This window comes from Nerophis ophidion, linkage group LG22 (genome assembly GCF_033978795.1).
Source record: "Nerophis ophidion isolate RoL-2023_Sa linkage group LG22, RoL_Noph_v1.0, whole genome shotgun sequence".
Classification (NCBI taxonomy): Eukaryota; Metazoa; Chordata; class Actinopteri; order Syngnathiformes; family Syngnathidae; genus Nerophis; species Nerophis ophidion.
The window spans coordinates 1313035-1333410 of record NC_084632.1 but is presented as its reverse complement, the minus strand read 5'-3'; the positions used below and the strand labels follow the sequence as shown (position 1 = coordinate 1333410).

At 38.6% G+C, this 20376-nt stretch overlaps 2 protein-coding genes across 10 annotated transcripts in view; one reads left to right on the top strand and one right to left on the bottom strand.

The window, feature by feature from the left end:
• Positions 1-7685, top strand: part of LOC133540397 (tetraspanin-1) — a 192996-nt gene extending 185311 nt beyond the window's left edge. For all 8 annotated transcript variants that reach the window (XM_061882962.1, XM_061882960.1, XM_061882955.1 and 5 more), the window contains 4 exons: positions 2002-2100; positions 2179-2319; positions 5491-5574; positions 7487-7685. In XM_061882962.1, the coding sequence (XP_061738946.1) occupies positions 2002-2100; positions 2179-2319; positions 5491-5574; positions 7487-7546 (384 nt within the window). In that variant the 3' untranslated portion in view covers positions 7547-7685. The remainder of the gene's footprint in view (positions 1-2001; positions 2101-2178; positions 2320-5490; positions 5575-7486) is intronic.
• Positions 7686-10228: 2543 nt separating this feature from the next.
• The window catches only part of pomgnt1 (protein O-linked mannose N-acetylglucosaminyltransferase 1 (beta 1,2-)), a 46610-nt gene continuing 36462 nt past the window's right edge, over positions 10229-20376 (bottom strand). For both annotated transcript variants that reach the window (XM_061882949.1, XM_061882951.1), the window contains 3 exons: positions 19653-19788; positions 19472-19581; positions 10229-16093 (listed from right to left, as the gene is read on the bottom strand). In XM_061882949.1, the coding sequence (XP_061738933.1) occupies positions 16012-16093; positions 19472-19581; positions 19653-19788 (328 nt within the window). In that variant the 3' untranslated portion in view covers positions 10229-16011. The remainder of the gene's footprint in view (positions 16094-19471; positions 19582-19652; positions 19789-20376) is intronic.

Sequence of the window (20376 nt, the reverse complement as noted above, 5' to 3'; positions counted from 1 at the left end):
ACAAACCCTGTTGCCATATAAGTTGGGGAATTGTGTTAGATGTAAATATAAACAGAATACAATGATTTGCAAATCCTTTTCAAGCCATATTCAGTTGAATATGCTACAAAGACAACATATTTGATGTTCAAACTCATAAACTTTATTTTTTTTTTTGCAAATAATAATTAACTTAGAATTAAATGGCTGCAACACGTGCCAAAGTAGTTGGGAAAGGGCATGTTTACCACTGTGTTACATCACCTTTTCTTTTAACAACACTCAATAAACGTTTGGGAACTGAGGAAACTAATTGTTGAAGCTTTGAAAGTGGAATTCTTTCCCATTCTTGTTTTATGTAGAGCTTCAGTCCTTCAACAGTCTGGGGTCTCCGCTGTCGTATTTCACGCTTCATAATGCACCACACATTTTCCATGGGAGACAGGTCTGGACTGCAGGCGGGCCAGGAAAGTACCCACACTCTTTAACTACAAAGCCACGCTGTTGTAAGACTTGGCTTGGCATTGTCTTGCTGAAATAAGCAGGGGCGTCCATGATAACATTGCATGGATGACAACATATGTTGCTCCAAAACCTGTATGTACCTTTCAGCATTAATGGTGCCTTCACAGATGTGTAAGTTACCCATGCCTTGGGCACTAATACACCCCCATACCATCACACATGCTGGCTTTTACACTTTGCGACTATAACAGTCCGGATGGTTATTTTCCTCTTTGTTCCGGAGGACACCATGTCCTCTGTTTCCAAAAACAATTTGAAATGTGGAGTCGTCAGACCACAGAACACTTTTCCACTTTGCATCAGTCCATCTTAGATGATCTCGGGCCCAGAGAAGCCGGCGGCGTTTCAGGATATTGTTGATAAATGGGTTTGGCTTTGCATAGTAGAGTTTTAACTTGCACTTACAGATGTAGCGACCTACTGTAGTTACTGACAGTGGTTTTATGAAGTGTTCCTGAGCCCATGTGGTGATATCTTTTACACACTGATGTCTGTTTTTGATGCAGTACCGCCTGAGGGATCAAAGGTACATAATGTCATCGCTTACGTGCAGTGATTTCTCCAGATTCTCTGAACCTTTTGATGGTATTACGGACCGTAGATGGTAAAATCCCTAAATTCCTTGCAATAGCTCGTTGAAAAATGTTGTTCTAAAACTGTTTGACAATTTGCTTACAAAGGGGTGTACCTCACCCCATCCTTTCTTGTGAAAGACTGAGCATTTTTTGGGAAGCTGTTTTTATAGCCAATCATGGCACCCACCTGTTCCCAATTAGCCTGCACACCTGTGGGATGTTCCAAATAAGTGTTTGATGAGCATTCCTCAACTTTATCAGTATTTATTGCCACCTTTCCCAACTTCTTTGTCACGTGTTGCTGGCATCACATTCTAAAGTTAATGGTTATTTGAAAAAAAATAAAGTTTATGAGTTTGAACATGAAATATGTTGTCTTTGTAGCATATTCAACTGAATATGGCTTGAAAAGGATTTGCAAATCATTGTATTCTGTTTATATTTACATCTAACACAATTTCCCAACTCATATGGAAACAGGGTTTGTATATGTATATATATATATATATTTGTTTTCTGTAATGCAACTAAAAACATGAAAATGTCATACATTCTGGATTTATTACACATCAACTGAAATATTGCAAGCCTTTTATTATTTTAATATTGCTGATTATGGCATACAACTTAAGAAAACTCAAAAATCATATCTCAAAAAATGTGTGTGTGTGTGTGTATATATACATATATATATATATATATATATATATATACATATGTGTGTGTCATTTTTTAATTATAATTGGAATTAAATGCATACATGTTATTAAACGTATCATTAACTTATTTAATGTAAAGGTGTATGTAATTATTTAATGAATTATTGATCTTACTTCAGGATTTAATAAATTATTTCATTAGTCTATGTCATTCATGTCAGGAAAAGATGAAGTTCTGGATTGCAAAGTGTGTTTTATTCCAGGCGGAGGAGATCCTCGGAGCGTGGGCGACTGCTGCCCTAAAGAAGGATCATGGAAGTGATGCTGTGCTCAGCAACATGTGGAACGACACCATGAGCAAGGTCAAACATTCTTTAGGTCGCCGGTGACAGGAAGTGTATTCAAAGTTGAAATGTTTTAATAATATCATATTTGTCCAGCTGGAGTGCTGCGGCTTCAACTACACAGACTTTGTGGGCTCCCACTTTGAAAAGGCAAATGTTGGCAATTTACCACCAACCTGCTGCCTTGCTGACATCCTCCTCTGCAGCCAGGATGAAGCCAAGGGAAGTTCTGTTGAGGTGAGAACATCATGGAGGTCACTCAGACACACTTTGGGAAAGTTGGAGCACAGGAAGTGTTTTTGTCAACTCTATTGTTTCCTCTAAAGTTGGGGGTAAAGATGTCCTAATAATGTTTATTATATGCTAATAATACAATCATAAAATAAATAAAATGTCCCAAGAATGTATACAAAGTAATGTCCTAAAAATATGATTAAAAAAAAATTGTGAAAATAAAATATGCCCAAAAATGTAACCTTATAATGAATCAAATACATAAAAACACGATTGAAGTGAATTATATTTATATAGCGCTTTTCTCTAGTGACTCAAGACGCTTTTACATAGTGAAACCCAATATCTAAGTTCCATTTAAAGCAGTGTGGGTGGCACTGGGAGCAGGAGGGTAAAGTGTCTTGCCCAAGGACACAACGGCAGTGACTAGGATGGCGGAAGCGGGGATTGAACCTGCAACCCTCAAGTTGCTGGCACGGCCACTCTACCAACCGAGCTATACCGCCCCATGTCCTGGTAATTTAAAAATATAAAATCATATTAGAAAAATAAATACAATAAAAAACATGTCCTAAGAATAAAATAAAATGTATAAAGTAACAACTGAGTCGTACCAAAGAGTATAAAAATGGGACCCATTACCTCCCCGCTTGGCACTCAGCATCAATGTGTATACATACATATATATATATATATATATATATATATATATATATATATATATATATATATATATATATATATATATATATGTATATATGTATATGTGTGTGTGTGTGTATGTATATATGTATGTATATACTGTGTATGTATATATACCGTATATATGTGTATATATAGATGTGTGTGTGTGTATATATATATGTATGTATATGTATGTATATATATATATATGTATGTATATGTGTGTATATATATATATATATATATTAAGATTTTCATATGAATCAAAAACAATGTCCTGTGAATATATATAACAGCCTAAAAATGTAATTGTATAAATACAATTAAAAATAAGTTCTCAAAATGTATGTAATATTTTAAGAAGACAGTATGTTATACACTTTAAAAAATACTGTAAATTCACTTTTAAAAAAGGATGTTCAAAGAAGGTATTTAAGATGTAATAATAAATAATAAAGTATGTTCTAAGAATGTATACAATTTTCTCATATAATAAACATTTAAAAATATGTCTGATTTGAAATGATATCCTAATAATAATAAATCAATAAAAATGGCCTGAGAACGGTTTTATTATTCTAATAAAAAAGATGATGTACGAATGTATATAATATAATGATAAATATAATTTTAAAAAGGTGTCCTAAGAATGAAGAATAGAAGAAGACATCAGCAGTCAAATGAAGTAATAAATAAAACACTACTTCAGTAAAACAAATGATGTAATAAGTACATAAAATAAAATGTGGAGTAAATCAAAGAAAAAAAAGGTAATATTCCACATGACATTGGCAGAAATCAGAAAAAGTAAAATAAATATTTATCTTTAGTCAAGTAAGAAAATGAAACAGTAGTAAAAAAAAGTAGCAATATTTACCAGTTACGGTAATCAGATGATTTCCTTCTTGAATCAGCCGTGCAGCAACATGTTTGGAATCAAAGAAAAAGACACCAACAGGAGAAAGAACCTTCAACGCCACACACACGTCTCATCAAACATGACTTTTGTGCAGAAGACACACACTTCTCCACTCAGCTTCAGACATTCCTCACATTACACTAGTGGTTCTCAACCTTTTTTGTCATCCCCCACTTTGGACAAGGGGGAGTTTTCAAGCCCCACCTGCCCTCATCGCCCCAACAGAACACTGATGCCAAGCTTTACATTTTCAAATGTATTGAACATCAAGTTGTATACATTCAAACTCAATAACATAAAATAACATCAAGTTCAATAATAAATAAAACAAAAGTGTTATAACCTGCATCAAGTTCAATAATAAATCAAACAAAAGTGTTATAACTTGCATCAAGTTCAATAATAAATCAAATAAAAGTGCCACTTTGCAGTCTTTGCAAAAAAAAAAGGAGGAGATGTGCATATGCAAATCCTCGCACAGTGACTCGCCATTCACAAAGCGGGCGTATGCGATGAACAGGCAGTATTTTTTGCTGTCAGTAGCTTCGTCCACTTGTAAAGCAAAAGGACTTTCTTTTAATTTGTCTACGAGTTGTTCCTCAAGATCACTTGCAATGTCGCATATTCGTCTCGCAACTGTGTCGTTTGACAGCGGGACAGTTTTTAATTTTGCTGCGCTTGTCTCGTCAAGCATGACTGACACCATGTGTATTGCTGCGGGGAGAATAAGCTGCTCAGCAATTGTGTGCTTTTTTGCATTGTGCAATTCTGTATGCAAGTCTATATGAAGCCATTTGAGCGATACTGTTTACTAATGCAGCTTTTACCGTGCACTTCTCCTGTTGACGGTACTCTGCCAGTTTTCTTTGAAAGAAACCAAGTGGCTTATTGACGTGATTGGGGTGTGTGGTCTCCAGGTGTTTCTTTAATTTGTTGGGTCTCATGCTGTCTGCTGCTAGCGGTTTTAGACACAGAACACACCGAGGTCTCTCCTCTGCCCCCACCACCGCTGCAAGATACCCTTTATCATATTTTCTTTTTGGTTGATTAGGCCCGTCAGATTTTTGTTTCTCTGCAGGCGCTGGCTCGACGACCTTTGAGGCGCGAGTCACAAATGCATCCATTTTGTGTAATTGTGGTCCACACATTAGCCTGCTACCCATCTGCACGAAAGTTTGTTCCGCTTAGCCCCGCCCCCATTAGTTACTGTTGCTATGTCTGTCAAACTTTCGCTCCTACCTAGAAATTTAAAGCCTACAGGAAAAATAAGTAATCTACATTTATTTGTATAGTGGATTTCACAGACAGAATCACTGTGTGTATAGAAAATAAAAGCATAGTAAAAAAAAATTATCCAAGAATATAAAAAAAATTAAAATATTTAAAGTGAAATTTCCTCCCGTTCCTCACGCCCCACCTGTCATGTCTCTATTCCCCACCTGTCATGTCTCTATTCCCCACCTGTCATGTCTCTATTCCCCACCTGTCATGTCTCTATTCCCCACCTGTCATGTCTCTATTCCCACACTTTGAGAAACGCTGCATTACACCATCCTTTCTTTTCTCTTCAGGGTTGTTTTCAACAAATCCTCAAATTGCTCAAAGAGAACGCAAACATTGTGGGAGGCATTGCAGCAGGAATTGGTGTCTTGGAGGTAAACGTGCATGACAAGATGTAATAATATTATAATATAACAAATGTACAAGTCTTGTTAGCTCATTAAGAACAAACAATGACCGACATCAACACGACATATAATGTATTTTCTCATTTCATAGCAAGTTTTTGTACATGTGACGATGTGGTCTACAAACCCTGTTTCCACATGAGTTGGGAAATTGTGTTAGATGTAAATATAAACAGAATACAATGATTTGCAAATCCTTTTCAAGCCATATTCAGTTGAATATGCTACAAAGACAATATATTTGATGTTCAAACTCATAAACTTTACTTCTTTTGCAAATAATAATTAACTTAGAATTTCATGGCTGCAACACGTGACAAAGTAGTTGGGAAAGGGCATGTTCACCACTGTGTTACATCACCTTTTCTTTTAACAACACTCAATAAACGTTTGGGAACTGAGGAAACTAATTGTTGAAGCTTTGAAAGTGGAATTCTTTCCCATTCTTGTTTTATGTAGAGCTTCAGTCCTTCAACAGTCCGGGGTCTCCGCTGTCCTATTTTACGCTTCATAATGCGCCACACATTTTCCATGGGAGACAGGTCTGGACTGCAGGCGGGCCAGGAAAGTACCCGCACTCTTTTTTTACGAAGCCACGCTGTTGTAACACGTGCTGAATGTGGCTTGGCATTGTCTTGCTGATATAAGCAGGGGCGTCCATGAAAAAGACAGCGCTTACATGACAACATATGTTATTCCAAAAGCTGTATGTACCTTTCAGCATTAATGGTGCCTTCACAGATGTGTAAGTTACCCATGCCTTGGGCACTAATGCACCCCCATACCATCACACATGCTGGCTTTTACACGTTGCATCGATAACAGTCTGGATGGTTCGTTTCCCCTTTGGTCCGGATGACAGGATGTGGAATATTTCCAAAAACAATTTGAAATGTGGACTCGTCAGACCACAGAACACTTTTGCACTTTGCATCAGTCCATCTTAGATGATCTCAGGCCCAGAGAAGCTGGATGTTGTTGATAAATGGATTCCGCTTTGCATAGTAGAGCTTTAACTTGCACTTACAGATGTAGCGACCAACTGTATTAAGTGACAGTGGTTTTATGAAGTGTTCCTGAGCCCATGTGGTGATATCCTTTAGAGATTGATGTGGGTTTTTGATACAGTGCCGTCTGAGGGATGGAAGGTCATGGTCATTCAATGTTGGTTTCCGGCCATGCTGCTTACGTGGAGTGATTTCTCCAGATTCTCTGAACCTTTTGATGATATTATGGAGCGTAGATGTTGAAATCCCTAAATTTCTTGCAGTTGCACTTTGAGAAACGTTGTTCTTAAACTGTTTGACTATTTGCTCACACAGTTGTGGACAAAGGGGTGTACCTCGCCCCATCCTTTCTTGTGAAAGACTGAGCATTTTTTGGGAAGCTGCTTTTATAGCCAATCATGGCACCCACCTGTTCCCAATTAGCCTGCACACCTGTGGGATGTTCCAAATAAGTGTTTGATGAGCATTCCTCAACTTTATCAGTATTTATTTCCACCTTTCCCAACTTCTTTGTCACGTGTTGCTGGCATCAAATTCTAAAATTAATGATTATTTGCAAAAAAAAAACAACCAAGTTTATGAGTTTGAACATCAAATATGTTGTCTTTGTAGCATATTCAACTGAATATGGCTTGAAAAGGATTTGCAAATCATTGTATTCTGTTTATATTTACATCTAACACAACTCATATGGAAACAGGGTTTGTACAACCTGCTCACACAATGTTATCCATATTTAATGTTTGGAACGAGTGGCTTTATTTACCTTTTGTCCCAGAGCCGTATGACACATGAACACTTTGGTTATGAAGTTGTTTATGTTGAATATTTGTAAAGGAATCAAGTATTTGTTTCCCTGGTTGTGTCCCCAGATGACGGCCATGGTGGTGTCCATGTACTTGTACTGTCACCTGGACAAGAGAGGCAGCTGAGAAACTATTCAATATATATTCAATGTACGTAATACAGTGTGAGGAATAGTATGTCATAGTAAGATGTTTGTGATACTTTTTATGTTAGTCTTCCAGTGAGAAAGAAAATGCTAAAAAAATAAAAATTTATGAAATATTATTTTGTGTTGGCAAGTAGTTTCCTGATGTTGTACTTATAGTAGTGTAATTTTAGTTTGTTCTAGTACTTGTTGTAATATACTTGTAGTAGTGTGTAGTTTGTTGTAGTACTTCTTGTGATATACTTGTAGTAGTGTGTAGTTTGTTGTAGTACTTCTTGTAATATACTTGTAGTAGTGTGTAGTTTGTTGTAGTACTTCTTGTAATATACTTGTAGTGTGTAGTTTGTTGTAGTACTTCTTGTAATATACTTGTAGTAGTGTGTAGTTTGTTGTAGTACTTCTTGTAATATACTTGTAGTAGTGTGTAGTTTGTTGTAGTACTTCTTGTAATATACTTGTAGTAGTGTGTAGTTTGTTGTAGTACATTGTATTCAAATAATGATTAAAGATGCTAATCAGACATGAATAAACTTCAAGGGTCCTTGACCAAATTGATAACGTAGTACAACTTGACAACATCCATGTATTTACAGAACTGTTATTTGTTTTAGTAAGTCTTGCTGAGACAACATGGTTGCTAAGAAAGTTGTTTTTTTTTAACCCTATTTTCCGAAAAGGTATTTCAATCTTGTAAAGTACTCTGTAAGGACTGAACAATACAGGTCGAAGCATCGATCCCTGTGGGACACCAAAACTCATTGACATGCAGTCTATTATTGTCATGTTAAGTTTAATGAGTCCAAGTAGGTGTTTATTCAATTTAAGGCTTTTTTTAAAGATATCTTGACGGAAATACTCATCTTAATTTTCACCTAGAAAAGTTGTCCTGGTACAATTCTTAAATATTGTAGTCTGGACTTGAAACCTCAGCAATGAATGATAGTTCTTTACCTCCCTGACTTTCACATGCTGCATGGAATACCCAAAACCAAACCCGAGACTCTTGTGTTGCACTCAAAATATTTACACTAATTAAATTAACCCCCAGGTTTCCTGCAGCATTTTGTTAATAACAAAGAGCCATTGCCTAAACTAGTCTTTGAAAAAAAAATAAAAAATGGGGAAATTAGTTAACAACTAAGTTATTTCACTTTACCTTTTTCTGTGTTGAAGCTGCAAAAAAGGACATTATGTTAAATGAAGAGTTTCTGTCTGTGATAGTGTATATAATGATGTAACTGCATCATATGCCTACATGAACTCCATGGTGTTCAGGGATGAATAGTCTCCTATTGCTATTGTGCTATTTTTTCAGCTATAGTTACATGAATCATTGGTAATTTAGCAGCCTAGTTTTGAATGGCAGGGTCCCTGCTATCACATGATACAAATATAACATTTACATAATAAAAGTCAACTACAGGCTTCCCAAATGCTGTAATAAATTAAGCATGATGAGCATGTCAGCATGTGGACCCACTTTTAACTCTATTTTTGAAAGGCTTATCACAAACACTTATTTACAATAAGTCATTAATTTGACTTAGTCATTTGTCTTAGTAAGTCAATATTTACTAAGTCAAAATAATGACATACATAGTATCGCAGGTAACAAGGACTGTTTTATGTTTTTACTTGACGGAAAAAATACCGAGATGTATATCGTATATTGGCATTAAGCATACGGGGCGAAAAACACAACCAAAAATTGTAGGTTTCTTCACGCGACGAAGCCGGCCTACTTCACCACAGTCTGTAGTCTATTAACCCCCCAGGCCGCGATACGATGGTGGCGACAGACTAGATTACACGGTTCCTTACACCCACTTCTGTCCGTCCGCCTGTTCCCGGGCGGCACCCTTTCCCCTTTTGAGACACCACCTCAACTAACAAATATTTTTTTGCTCAATTTATAAAGTGGCTTCACGGTGGCAGAGGGGTTAGTGCGTCTGCCTCACAATACGAAGTTCCTGCAGTCCTGGGTTCAAATCCAGGCTCGGGATCTTTCTGTGTGGAGTTTGCATGTTCTCCCCGTGAATGCGTGGGTTCCCTCCGGGTACTCCGGCTTCCTCCCACCTCCAAAGACATGCACCTGGGGATAGGTTGATTGGCAACACTAAATTGGCCCTAGTGTGTGAATGTGAGTGTGAATGTTGTCTGTCTATCTGTGTTGGCCCTGCGATGAGGTGGCGACTTGTCCAGGGTGTACCCTGCCTTCCGCCCGATTGTAGCTGAGATAGGCGCCAGCGCCCCCCGCGACCCCGATAGGGAATAAGCGGTAGAAAATGGATGGATGGATGGATTATAAAGTGGTCTGGACTGTCTGTAAAGAAGCAGTACTCAAAAGTACTTGGCTGTATTGCAGGTTATGAAGGACAAACCACATCAAACAGGAAGACTCAGTAGTCCTTGGTCAACCTCAGAAACCAAGCAACCTGAAAAAGTTTGCATGCATTTCCATAACCACTTTACCTTGTCTGAAGGTCATGGTGCTTGTCGTTACCAACTGGCGAGGAGTCCAGTCACACCAAACTTGGAGCGCTCCATTCGCCGAGTTGTGGGTGGAGTAGGCCGAAGCACGACGGTATGATCCAGTAAAGCCTTAATCCTTTTCAGTAGTATTTAATGATTAAACACAATTCATAAAAATCACACTGAAACCTCAAAAAAATAGCTATTTATTTGCATGAAAATCCCCCAAAATATCAAATAGACTTCCACAAATCATCAGTGTCATGGTCATGCTTGTGTGCAGGTGTGTTGGGGATGTAACCTTTACAAGTATTGCTATTCATGATAAACTGCAGTAAAACTCTCAACAGCAAGTATTACCATTTTACAATCAAATTATGGTGAAAGCACGGTAGCTTGCTCGCTAATCGCCGGCGAGTAGCTGGCACTGCTGATTGCGGGTTAGTACCCAGGGCCTCTAATCACAGTCTTGTCGCTAATTGCCTTTTAGTAGCTGGGTCCGCTAATCGCTGGCTAGTACCTAGCAACGCTAATTCTGGTTTACCAGCTGGGGCCGCTAATCACCATCTTGTAGCTGACACTGCTAACTGCGGCCTAGTAGCTTGAGTGGCAAATAGCTGGCACCGCTAATACTGGGTTTGTAGCTTGCACCACTAATCGCTGGTTAGTAGTGGGGGCCGCTAATCACCGTCTAGTAGCTGACACCGCTAATTGCGGGCTAGTAGCTTCTGTGGGCACTAATCGCTGGTTACTAGCTAGGGCCGCTAATCACCAGCTCGTAGCTGGCACCGCTAATTGCGGGCTAATAGCTTGGCTGGCACCGCTAATTCTGGGTTTTTAATTTGCGCCACCAATCGCTGGTTAGTAGCGGGGGTCCCTAATCACCGTCTCGTAGCTTGACACTGCTAATTACGGGCTAGTAGCTTCAGTGGCCATTATTCGCTGGTTAGAAGCGGGGGCCACTAATCGCTGGTTACTAGCTAGGGCCGCTAATCACCAGCTCGTAGCTGGCACCGCTAATTGCGGGCTAATAGCTTGGGTGGCATATGGCTGGCACCGCTAATTCTGGGTTTTTAATTTGCCCCACCAATCGCTGGTTAGTAGCGGGGGCCGCTAATCACCGTCTCGTAGCTTGACACTGCTAATTACGGGCTAGTAGCTTCAGTGGCCACTAATCGCTGGTTAGAAGCGGGGGCCGCTAATCACCAGCTAGTAGCTGACAACACTAATTGCAGGCTAGTAGCTTCAGTGGCCACTAATCGCTGGTTACTAGTTGGGGCTGCTAATACCATCTCGTAGCTGACACCGCTAGTTGCGGGCTAGTAACTTAAGTGACGAATAGCTGGCACTGCTAATTCTGGGTTTGTAGCTTGCGATGCTAATTGCTGGTTAGTAACGGGGTGTCCGCTAATCACTGTCTCGTAGCTGAGACCGCTAATTGCGGGCTAGTTACCTGCAATTAGTGGTTAGTGGCTTCAGTGGCCACTAATCGCTGGTTACTAGCGGGGACCACTAATCACCGGCTCGTAGCTGACACCGCTAATTGCGGGCTAGTAGCTTCAGTGGCCACTAATCGCTGGTTACTAGCGGGGACCACTAATCACCGGCTCGTAGCTGACACCGCTAATTGCGGGCTAGTAGCTTCAGTGGCCACTAATCGCTGGTTAGAAGCGGGGGCCGCTAATCACCAGCTAGTAGCTGGCACCGCTAATTCTGGGTTTGTAGCTTGCGCCACTGATCAATGGTTAGTAGCTGGGGCTGCTAATCACCGTCTTGTTAATTGTGGGCTAGTAGCGTTAGTCGCAAATCGCCATCTATCAGCTAGTGCTGCTAAATGCTTGCATCGCTAATCCATTGCTGCCACTGTTAATTGCGCTAAGTAGTTGAGGCCGCTAATCGCGTTCTCGTAGCTGCCGCTGCTAATCACTGGCTAGCAGCTTGCATTGCAAATTGTTGTTAAACAGCTAAGGCCGCTAATGGCTGTTTTGTAGCTAGCGTCGCTCACCGCCGGCTACTAGCAGACCCAGCTATTGCCTTTCCTCGCGCCGCTAATAATGAAGATAAATATTGTTGTTTTATTTATTCAAAATAAAGCTTAGTTAAAATATTCCAGTGTGTAGCAGAGTATCCCACTTTTTGAGCACCTTCAACAATACCGTGATATGACTTTTTGATATCGCTACATCCCCATCTTGAATGCACTTAAATGTTCATGTCAGTCACAGACCACTCTTAGTCTAAAAGAAAAAAAGAAAAGGTAATAATATAATAAATAAAAACCAGATAAAAGTTCAGTATTCATATTGAGATGAGTGGATACAAAACACTTCTGTATGAAGTTTTAAATGATGTGAATGCTGAGATATAAAACCACCTCAGTTCCATCAACCCTTCAGGAAAAAAACATGCAAGTAAAACATTCATAATTGGGTGTGTCATGGACGGAATTATTCCTTTTAGGTCTACTGTTTGTCTCACAATATTCAAGAGCAGACCTGGCAAATGAAGGCCCGGGGGCCACATGGGGCCCGTTAAACTTTTCAATCTGGCCCGCTGGACATTCCCAGAAAATAGTTTTACATCTTTAAGAAGTAAAGTGTAGCTGCCATTATGATGTGTACTCATCTTTTATAATGACCAGGAGTCTTCAACCACACGAAGTCTTTACATGCTTGGAATCTGCGCTTTTGGATCATATACTAGTTACTATGCTCGTCTATCTAGTTACTCTGGTAAAAAGGGACGGCGTGGCGCAGTGGGAGAGTGGCCGTGCGCAACCCGAGGGGGCCTGGTTCAAATCCCACCTAGTACCAACCTCGTCACATCCGTTGTGTCCTGAGCAAGACACTTCACCCTTGCTCCTGATGGGTGCTAGTGGGTGCCTTGCATGGCAGCTCCCTCCATCAGTGTGTGAATGTGTGTGTGAATGTGGAAGTAGTGTCAAAGCGCTTTGAGTACCTTGAAGGTAGAAAAGCGCTGTACAAGTACAACCTATTTATCATTTATAATATAATTAGATACTATGCTCATCTATCTAGTTACTCTGGTAATATAATTAGTTACTATGGTCATCTAACTAGTTACTCTGGTAATTTAATTAGTTACTATGGTCATCTAACTAGTTACTCTGGTAATGTAATTAGTTACTATGCTCATCTAACTAGTTACTCTGGTAATATAATTAGTTACTATGCTCATCTATCTAGTTACTCTGGTAATATAATTAGTTACTATGGTCATCTAACTAGTTACTCTGGTAATATAATTAGTTACTATGCTCATCTATCTAGTTACTCTGGTAATATAATTAGTTACTATGGTCATCTAACTAGTTACTCAGGTAATGTAATTAGTTACTATGCTCATCTAACTAGTTACTCTGGTAATGTAATTAGTTACTATGCTCATCTAACTAGTTACTCTGGTAATATAATTAGTTACTATGCTCATCTATCTAGTTACTCTGGTAATATAATTAGTTACTATGGTCATCTAACTAGTTACTCTGGTAATGTAATTAGTTACTATGGTCATCTAACTAGTTACTCTGGTAATATAATTAGTTACTATGCTCATCTATCTAGTTACTCTGGTAATATAATTAGTTACTATGGTCATCTAACTAGTTACTCAGGTAATGTAATTAGTTACTATGGTCATCTAACTAGTTACTCTGGTAATGTAATTAGTTACTATGCTCATCTAACTAGTTACTCTGGTAATATAATTAGTTACTATGCTCATCTATCTAGTTACTCTGGTAATATAATTAGTTACTATGGTCATCTAACTAGTTACTCTGGTAATGTAATTAGTTACTATGGTCATCTAACTAGTTACTCTGGTAATATAATTAGTTACTATGGTCATCTAACTAGTTACTCTGGTAATGTAATTAGTTACTATGGTCATCTAACTAGTTACTCTGGTAATGTAATTAGTTACTATGCTTGTCTATCTAGTTACTCTGGTAATGTAATTAGTTACTATGCTCATCTATCTAGTTACTCTGGTAATCTAGTTAGTTACTATGCTCGTCTAGTTACTCTGGTAATTTAATTAGTTACTATGCTCATCTATCTAGTTACTCTGGTAATGTAATTAGTTACTATGCTCACCTATCTGGTTACTCTGGTAATGTAATTAGTTACTATGCTCATCTATCTAGTTACTCTGGTAATCTAGTTAGTTACTATGCTCGTCTATCTAGTTACTCTGGGAATTTAATTAGTTACTATGCTCACTTATCTAGTTACGCTGGTAATGTAATTAGTTACTATGGTCATCTAATTAGCTACTCTGGTAATCTATTTAGTTACTATAGTCATCTAATTAGTTACTATGGTCATTTAATTAGTTACTCAGGTAATCTAGTTACTGTGGTAATCTATTTAGTTACTATAGTCATCTAATTAGTTACTATGGTCATCTAATTAGTTACTATGGTCATCTAAATAGTTACTCTGGTAATGTAATTAGTTACTATGGTCATCTAATTAGTTACTCTGGTAATGTAATTAGTTACTATGGTCATCTCATTAGTTACTACCCCCCGAACGCCTCCCTAGGGAGGTGTTTAGGACACATCCGACCAGTAGGAGGCCACGGGGCAGACCCAGGACACGTTGGGAAGACTATGTCTCCCAGCTGGCCTGGGAATGCCTCGGGATCTGGATAAAGTGGCTGGGAGAGGGAAGCCTGGGCTTCTCTGCTTAGGCTGCTGCCCCTGCAACCCTACTTCAGATAAGCGGAAGAAAATAGATGAATGGTAATGTAATGAGTTACTATGGTCATCTAATGAGTTACTATGGTCATCTAATTAGTTACTATGGTAATCTAATGAGTTACTATGGTCATCTAATTAGTTACTATGGTCATCTAATGAGTTACTATGGTCATCTAATGAGTTACTATGGTCATCTAATGAGTTACTATGGTCATCTAATGAGTTACTATGGTCATCTAATTAGTTACTATGGTCATCTAATGAGTTACTATGGTAACGTAAGTCACAGCAGCTCAGAGGAGGCACCAAGCAGTGTGGGCGGGAAGATTTTCACAACAAAGTTCTAAAGCTTAGTGAAATATCAGATTGTAGGTGGGGTTTATTTTGTACCCTTCACGTTCATATTTCACTGTTTCTGGCATTTGTGTTGCATTTCACTTCATTGTGAAATATGTCAATCAAAAAGGGGTGTGACATTCATATGTTGTCAATATTCCGTGTTTTATCCTTTATAGAAAAATGTAACATTTCATAATGTTTTTAGCATTCAATCAGACATTTTTGTGAGGTTTTGTGTTAATGTCCTTAAAAATAGATATACTGGCCCCCCAGACACATTTTTTTCTCTAAATGTGGCCCCCGAGTCAAAATAATTGCCCAGGTCTGCTCAAGTCTGCTGACTTACACTGAAAAATAAGTTTTAACAAAGCATGACTGTTTTGGCTCTCATTTAAAAAGAGTTGAACACACATCAGTGGCTAATACACTTCTGACGTTTGTTCTCTTTAATTGAAAAATATCAACTTTATTTTATTCCAAATATATATGTATGTGTGTATGTATGTACATTGTATCATCTGTTTAGTTCAGTCTGGATTGCTAAAGGCAAATAAATAGATAAGTTATAACATACACTCAGTAGTTTCAGTTCTGCTGTTAGGTGGCTAACAGTTGATGTGAAAATGTAAAAAGTCACTTCGTAACAAAACTTACCAACTCCTCAAGTCATGGATTGGTTGAATGAATTATATTTGATCTTAAAAAAGGTCCCAGGCTTTATACTGTTAGTGGTTGAAATACTTGTTAAGGCCTGGGCTGGTTTTAAAAAAAGTGTTGTGTGTGCGTGTTTGGTGTGTGTGTGTGTGTGTGTGTGTGTGTGTGTGTGTGTGTGTGTGTGTGTGTGTGTGTGTGTGTGTGTGTGTGTGTGTGTGTGTGTGTGTGTGTGTGTGTGTGTGTGTGTGTGTGCTTTACAGCTGATCGGCTGGCGCGCCCTCTTCCTTGGGGAGGGGCTCTAAGTGGACAGGGGTGACATTGGCGGGTTTCTTCACTCTGATTGGGACAAAAGAAGATGAGAGAAATTAATGGCTTCCAAGTGAATTAGTGCAGTGAAGTATATTTATATAGCGCTTTTTCTCGAGTGACTCAAAGCGCTTTACATAGTGAAAGCCAATATCTAAGTTCCATTTAAAGCAGTGTGGGTGGCACTGGGAGCAGGTGGGGAAAGTGTCTTGCCCAAGGACACAACAGCAATGACTAGGATTTGCGTAGTCGTAATGATTTGTGCAGTCCTTTGAGACATTTGTGATTTGGGGCTATATAAATAAACATTGATTGATGATTGATAGGATGGCGGAAGTGGGGATCAAACCTGGAACCCTCAAGTTGCTGGCACGGCCACTCTACCAACTGAGCTATACCGCCTGTTTGCTAGATAATTCTATGAAAGAAATGAACACCTGCTTTTTCCAACGTCAATACTGTACAATACTTTTTCCTTTGCTAATTCTACATGTGAGCACTGAGTCAGCACCAAAGTCTTTGAAAAGATTTACTTGATGGCAAAAGTCTGTCACAAATGCTGATTTGGCGCCGAAAATACTCTATAGAACAATATTTTTACACGCCACTGCTGTTTTTTTTTAGAATGTAAAATATTTGACAATTATCGATATTTATGAGCATATTTATAAGCACAGTATTGTTTGTTTTCATAGTCTGGGAGCTTGAAGAACACTATGGTTCTTTTTTGAATGTATAGTTGCCTCTTGGCAGCTGATACTGCAATTTAAATCCTGTGCAAAAAGATGTTGAAGTGCACTGACCTTACATACTTGACACTTTGAAACAGTTTTGCACAAAAAGAGTAGCACATAGGTTCGCTATTTAATTCTAATATTTTATTTAAATAAGTATCAAGAATCGTAGAAATGTTGGTATCCCTAGTTCCATTATTATTAGCATTTTAACGATACTTGTGTTAGGACTGGGCGATACATACTAAATATATCGATATACTCAATATATCGTGGGTTTGTCTCTGTGCGATATAGAAAATGACTATATGGTGATATTGCCTTCACCTCACAGGGGGTGATCAAGGGTCATGGGTCAAACGCAGACAATAATTTCGCCACATCTAGTATGTGTGTGACAATCATTGGTACTTTAACTTTTAATATTGGAGTATACCTTCTCACACGGTTGCTTTTAGCTGCGGGCATTACACTACATGCTCTTCTTCACTCGTTCTTGTCTTCTCACAGAGGGATGTAAAACAAGAGCACCTTCTTACATATGTCACGTGTGCAACAACACACGCAGCAGAGAGGTGGCCACATGCTAACATTAGCTGTGATGCTAATAATCAGGTGCGGGTGGTAATACGAGAGAGAGAAGGTGCCAATCTGGTAACAAATGGAGGAAGAATTAATTCCCAAGAAAAACAGCCCGGGGTGCATCGTCCGGCGGTGGTTTGGCTTCAAGCGAGAATATGTCGAATAATTATGCGGCAAAAGCGTTGCTACAAAAAGTAGCAGCACTGCTAATATGTAGCATCATTTGAAAAGTCACCTGCTAGATCAGTGGTTCTCAACCTTTTTTCAGTTCTCTGTGAACATTTTTTAATTCAAGTACCCCCGAATCAGAGCAAAGCATTTTTTGTTGAAAAAAAACAGATAAAGAAGTAAAATACAGCAATATGTCATTAGTTTCTAATTTATTAAATTTAAAAAATCAGAAACTAATGACATAGTGTTGTATTTTACTTGTTTAACAGTGCAAAATATTGCTCATTTGTAGTGGTCTTTCTTCAACTATTTGGAAAAAAGATATAAAACTAACTAAAAACTTGTTGAAAAATAAACAAGTGATTTAATTGTAAATGCAGATTTCCCCACATAGAAGTAATCATCAACTTAAAGTGCCCTCTTTGGGGATTGTAATAGAAATCCATCTGACTTCATCAACTTACTTCTGAACATTTCTTCACAAAAAAAGAAATCTTTAACATCAATATTTATGGAACATGTCCACAAAAAATCTAGCTGTCAACACTGAATATTGCATTGTTGTATTTCTTTTTACACTTTATGAACTTACATTCATATTTTGTTGAAGTATTATTCAATAAATATATTTATAAAGGATTTTTGAATTGCTGCTATTTTTAGAATATTTTTAAAAAATCACACGTACCCCTTGGCATACCTTCAAGTACCCCCATTTGAGAACCACTGCGCCAGAGAATGAAGAGTGTTTGAAACTCCGCATGTCAACATCTTCGTTCGGTGCCACACCATCAAAATGCCGAAGCAACTATTTCCACATCAACACCGTATGAAAAAAATTAGTCAACAACAGAAGGAGATAACGTCCGCAGGAACCTACCAAATAGTGAAGGACATACACTGTTTGATTTCCTATTATGCAGCTCATTTTTATTTGACACTTATTGAAATATCTTGTGTGACATCATGCACAAAAGTGCACTTATTTTGTTTTAAACTATTGTAGTGGTGTTCTGTACAAAAAGTGCACTTTAATTTAGTGTTGTTTTGATATGTCATCTTAGTGACATCATGCACAAAAGTGCACTAATAGCTTGTTTTAAAATGTCTCTGACAATCTTGCACTTTCTGTTCTGAAATGACATGAATGTTTGTGCCACTGCTTAATAACTGTTTAATAAATACACTTTTAGTTGTGATTTCCCTCTCTGCATGAAAGTTTAAAAGTAGCATATAATTATGCAGTATGAAGAAGAATGTTTGAATGTAGACACATAGAATCATCATACTGCTGTCATTATATGCATCAAGTGTTCATTCAAGGCTAAGGCAAAATATCCAGATATATATCATGACATGGCCTGAAAATATCGAGATATTAATAAAAGGCCATATCACCCAGCCCTAACTTGTGTCCACTACACATGAATAATGCCACAACATTTTTTGCCAAATGTTTACCTTAATTTTGCACACGGTCTCCTACGGCCAAATATTGCGCAGAAAAAAGTAATCCGTCTTTTCACGTCTTACTGTGTCCACAAAAAGAATCCCACACTTGGTCACTCAGTCTCTACTTTTCTGTTATGGAGTACAACTCCAAAATAATCCACAATGGGGCCAAAGAAAGTTGCGAGTGCCAGTCTTTAATGAAAAAGGCGACAAACACTTGAATTCTAAAAAAGGCGACCTTCGCTTTTTGGCAACACATTGTTTTACGATAATATTTTTGGGTATCTGGAACAGAATAGTTGGATATCTTATAGGACCATTTTAGACAGATTACTAAGAAAAACCGAAGTGTATTCCCCAAAGACAGGGTCTAATTCCGCCTTCCACTTTGTAAGTATCATCCTCCTTTGTGCAAGGGCTCGAACTAAAGACGTTTCTAGTCCTACATGTAAAAATGAGGTGAACTTACGAGTACGGGGAGATTGGAACGGCCACCACCAGGACGTGACTCTTCTTTCGAAAGAGTCGCCACAGGCCTCTGTGATTTCCCCGAACATCTAAGTCCCAAACATGAAGGCACTGAGCAGAAGATTAGGGAAAGAAAACATTAGTAATCACCGCCACCTCACGCTCCTGAAGTAGTCGTGTACCTTGGCGAGCTCAGTCCAGGTGGAGGTGTCTGTCTCTGACGTCATCCTGATGAACATGACGTAGACTTTCCCCTCAGAGTCCGGCAGTAAGGAGTCCTCACATGGGTTCTTGGTGTGGTCCAGCACCTGCGCTTCTCTGCCGCCAATGACGGACAGCAGTCTTTTACAACTTGACCTTTGCATACTTCCATATCGGCGGTCTAACCGTGTCAATGTAGAACATCTTTTGCACAATCAGCCTTTTCATATAAAGCCATAAAGGAACGGAAGCACCTCACAACAAACTTGAAAAGTCTAACAGATTACAATTGAAGTGAAAAAGTGGCTTTGGAGCAATGAAAGCTGCTCACACGGTCACTAAGGTGGCCACTATGTTTGACGGATCAACTTAATGTGTATTATATTTATCCATGACAGCATTTTTGTTGTAAATTGTGAGGTATGTCTGTTAAAATATTTTTGTTGTTTTTACAAATGATGACAGATCTGAACAAGAGCATGTATTGTCTTTGTGTGATGACAGACATAGTAAGTAGCGTACTGCACGTTGTGTAAACAATGCACACCGAGGCACAACACACGGCGTGCTAGCAGCGACCGGGCAAGGATAGACTGACCCTACCTCCTCTTTTCACCGGACATGTCCTCTTTTGCAGGGCTGTCTGGGTGGAGTTTCTTAAATGCCTCAAATGTCCGGCATTTTAAGTTAGGGTTGTGTGTATTT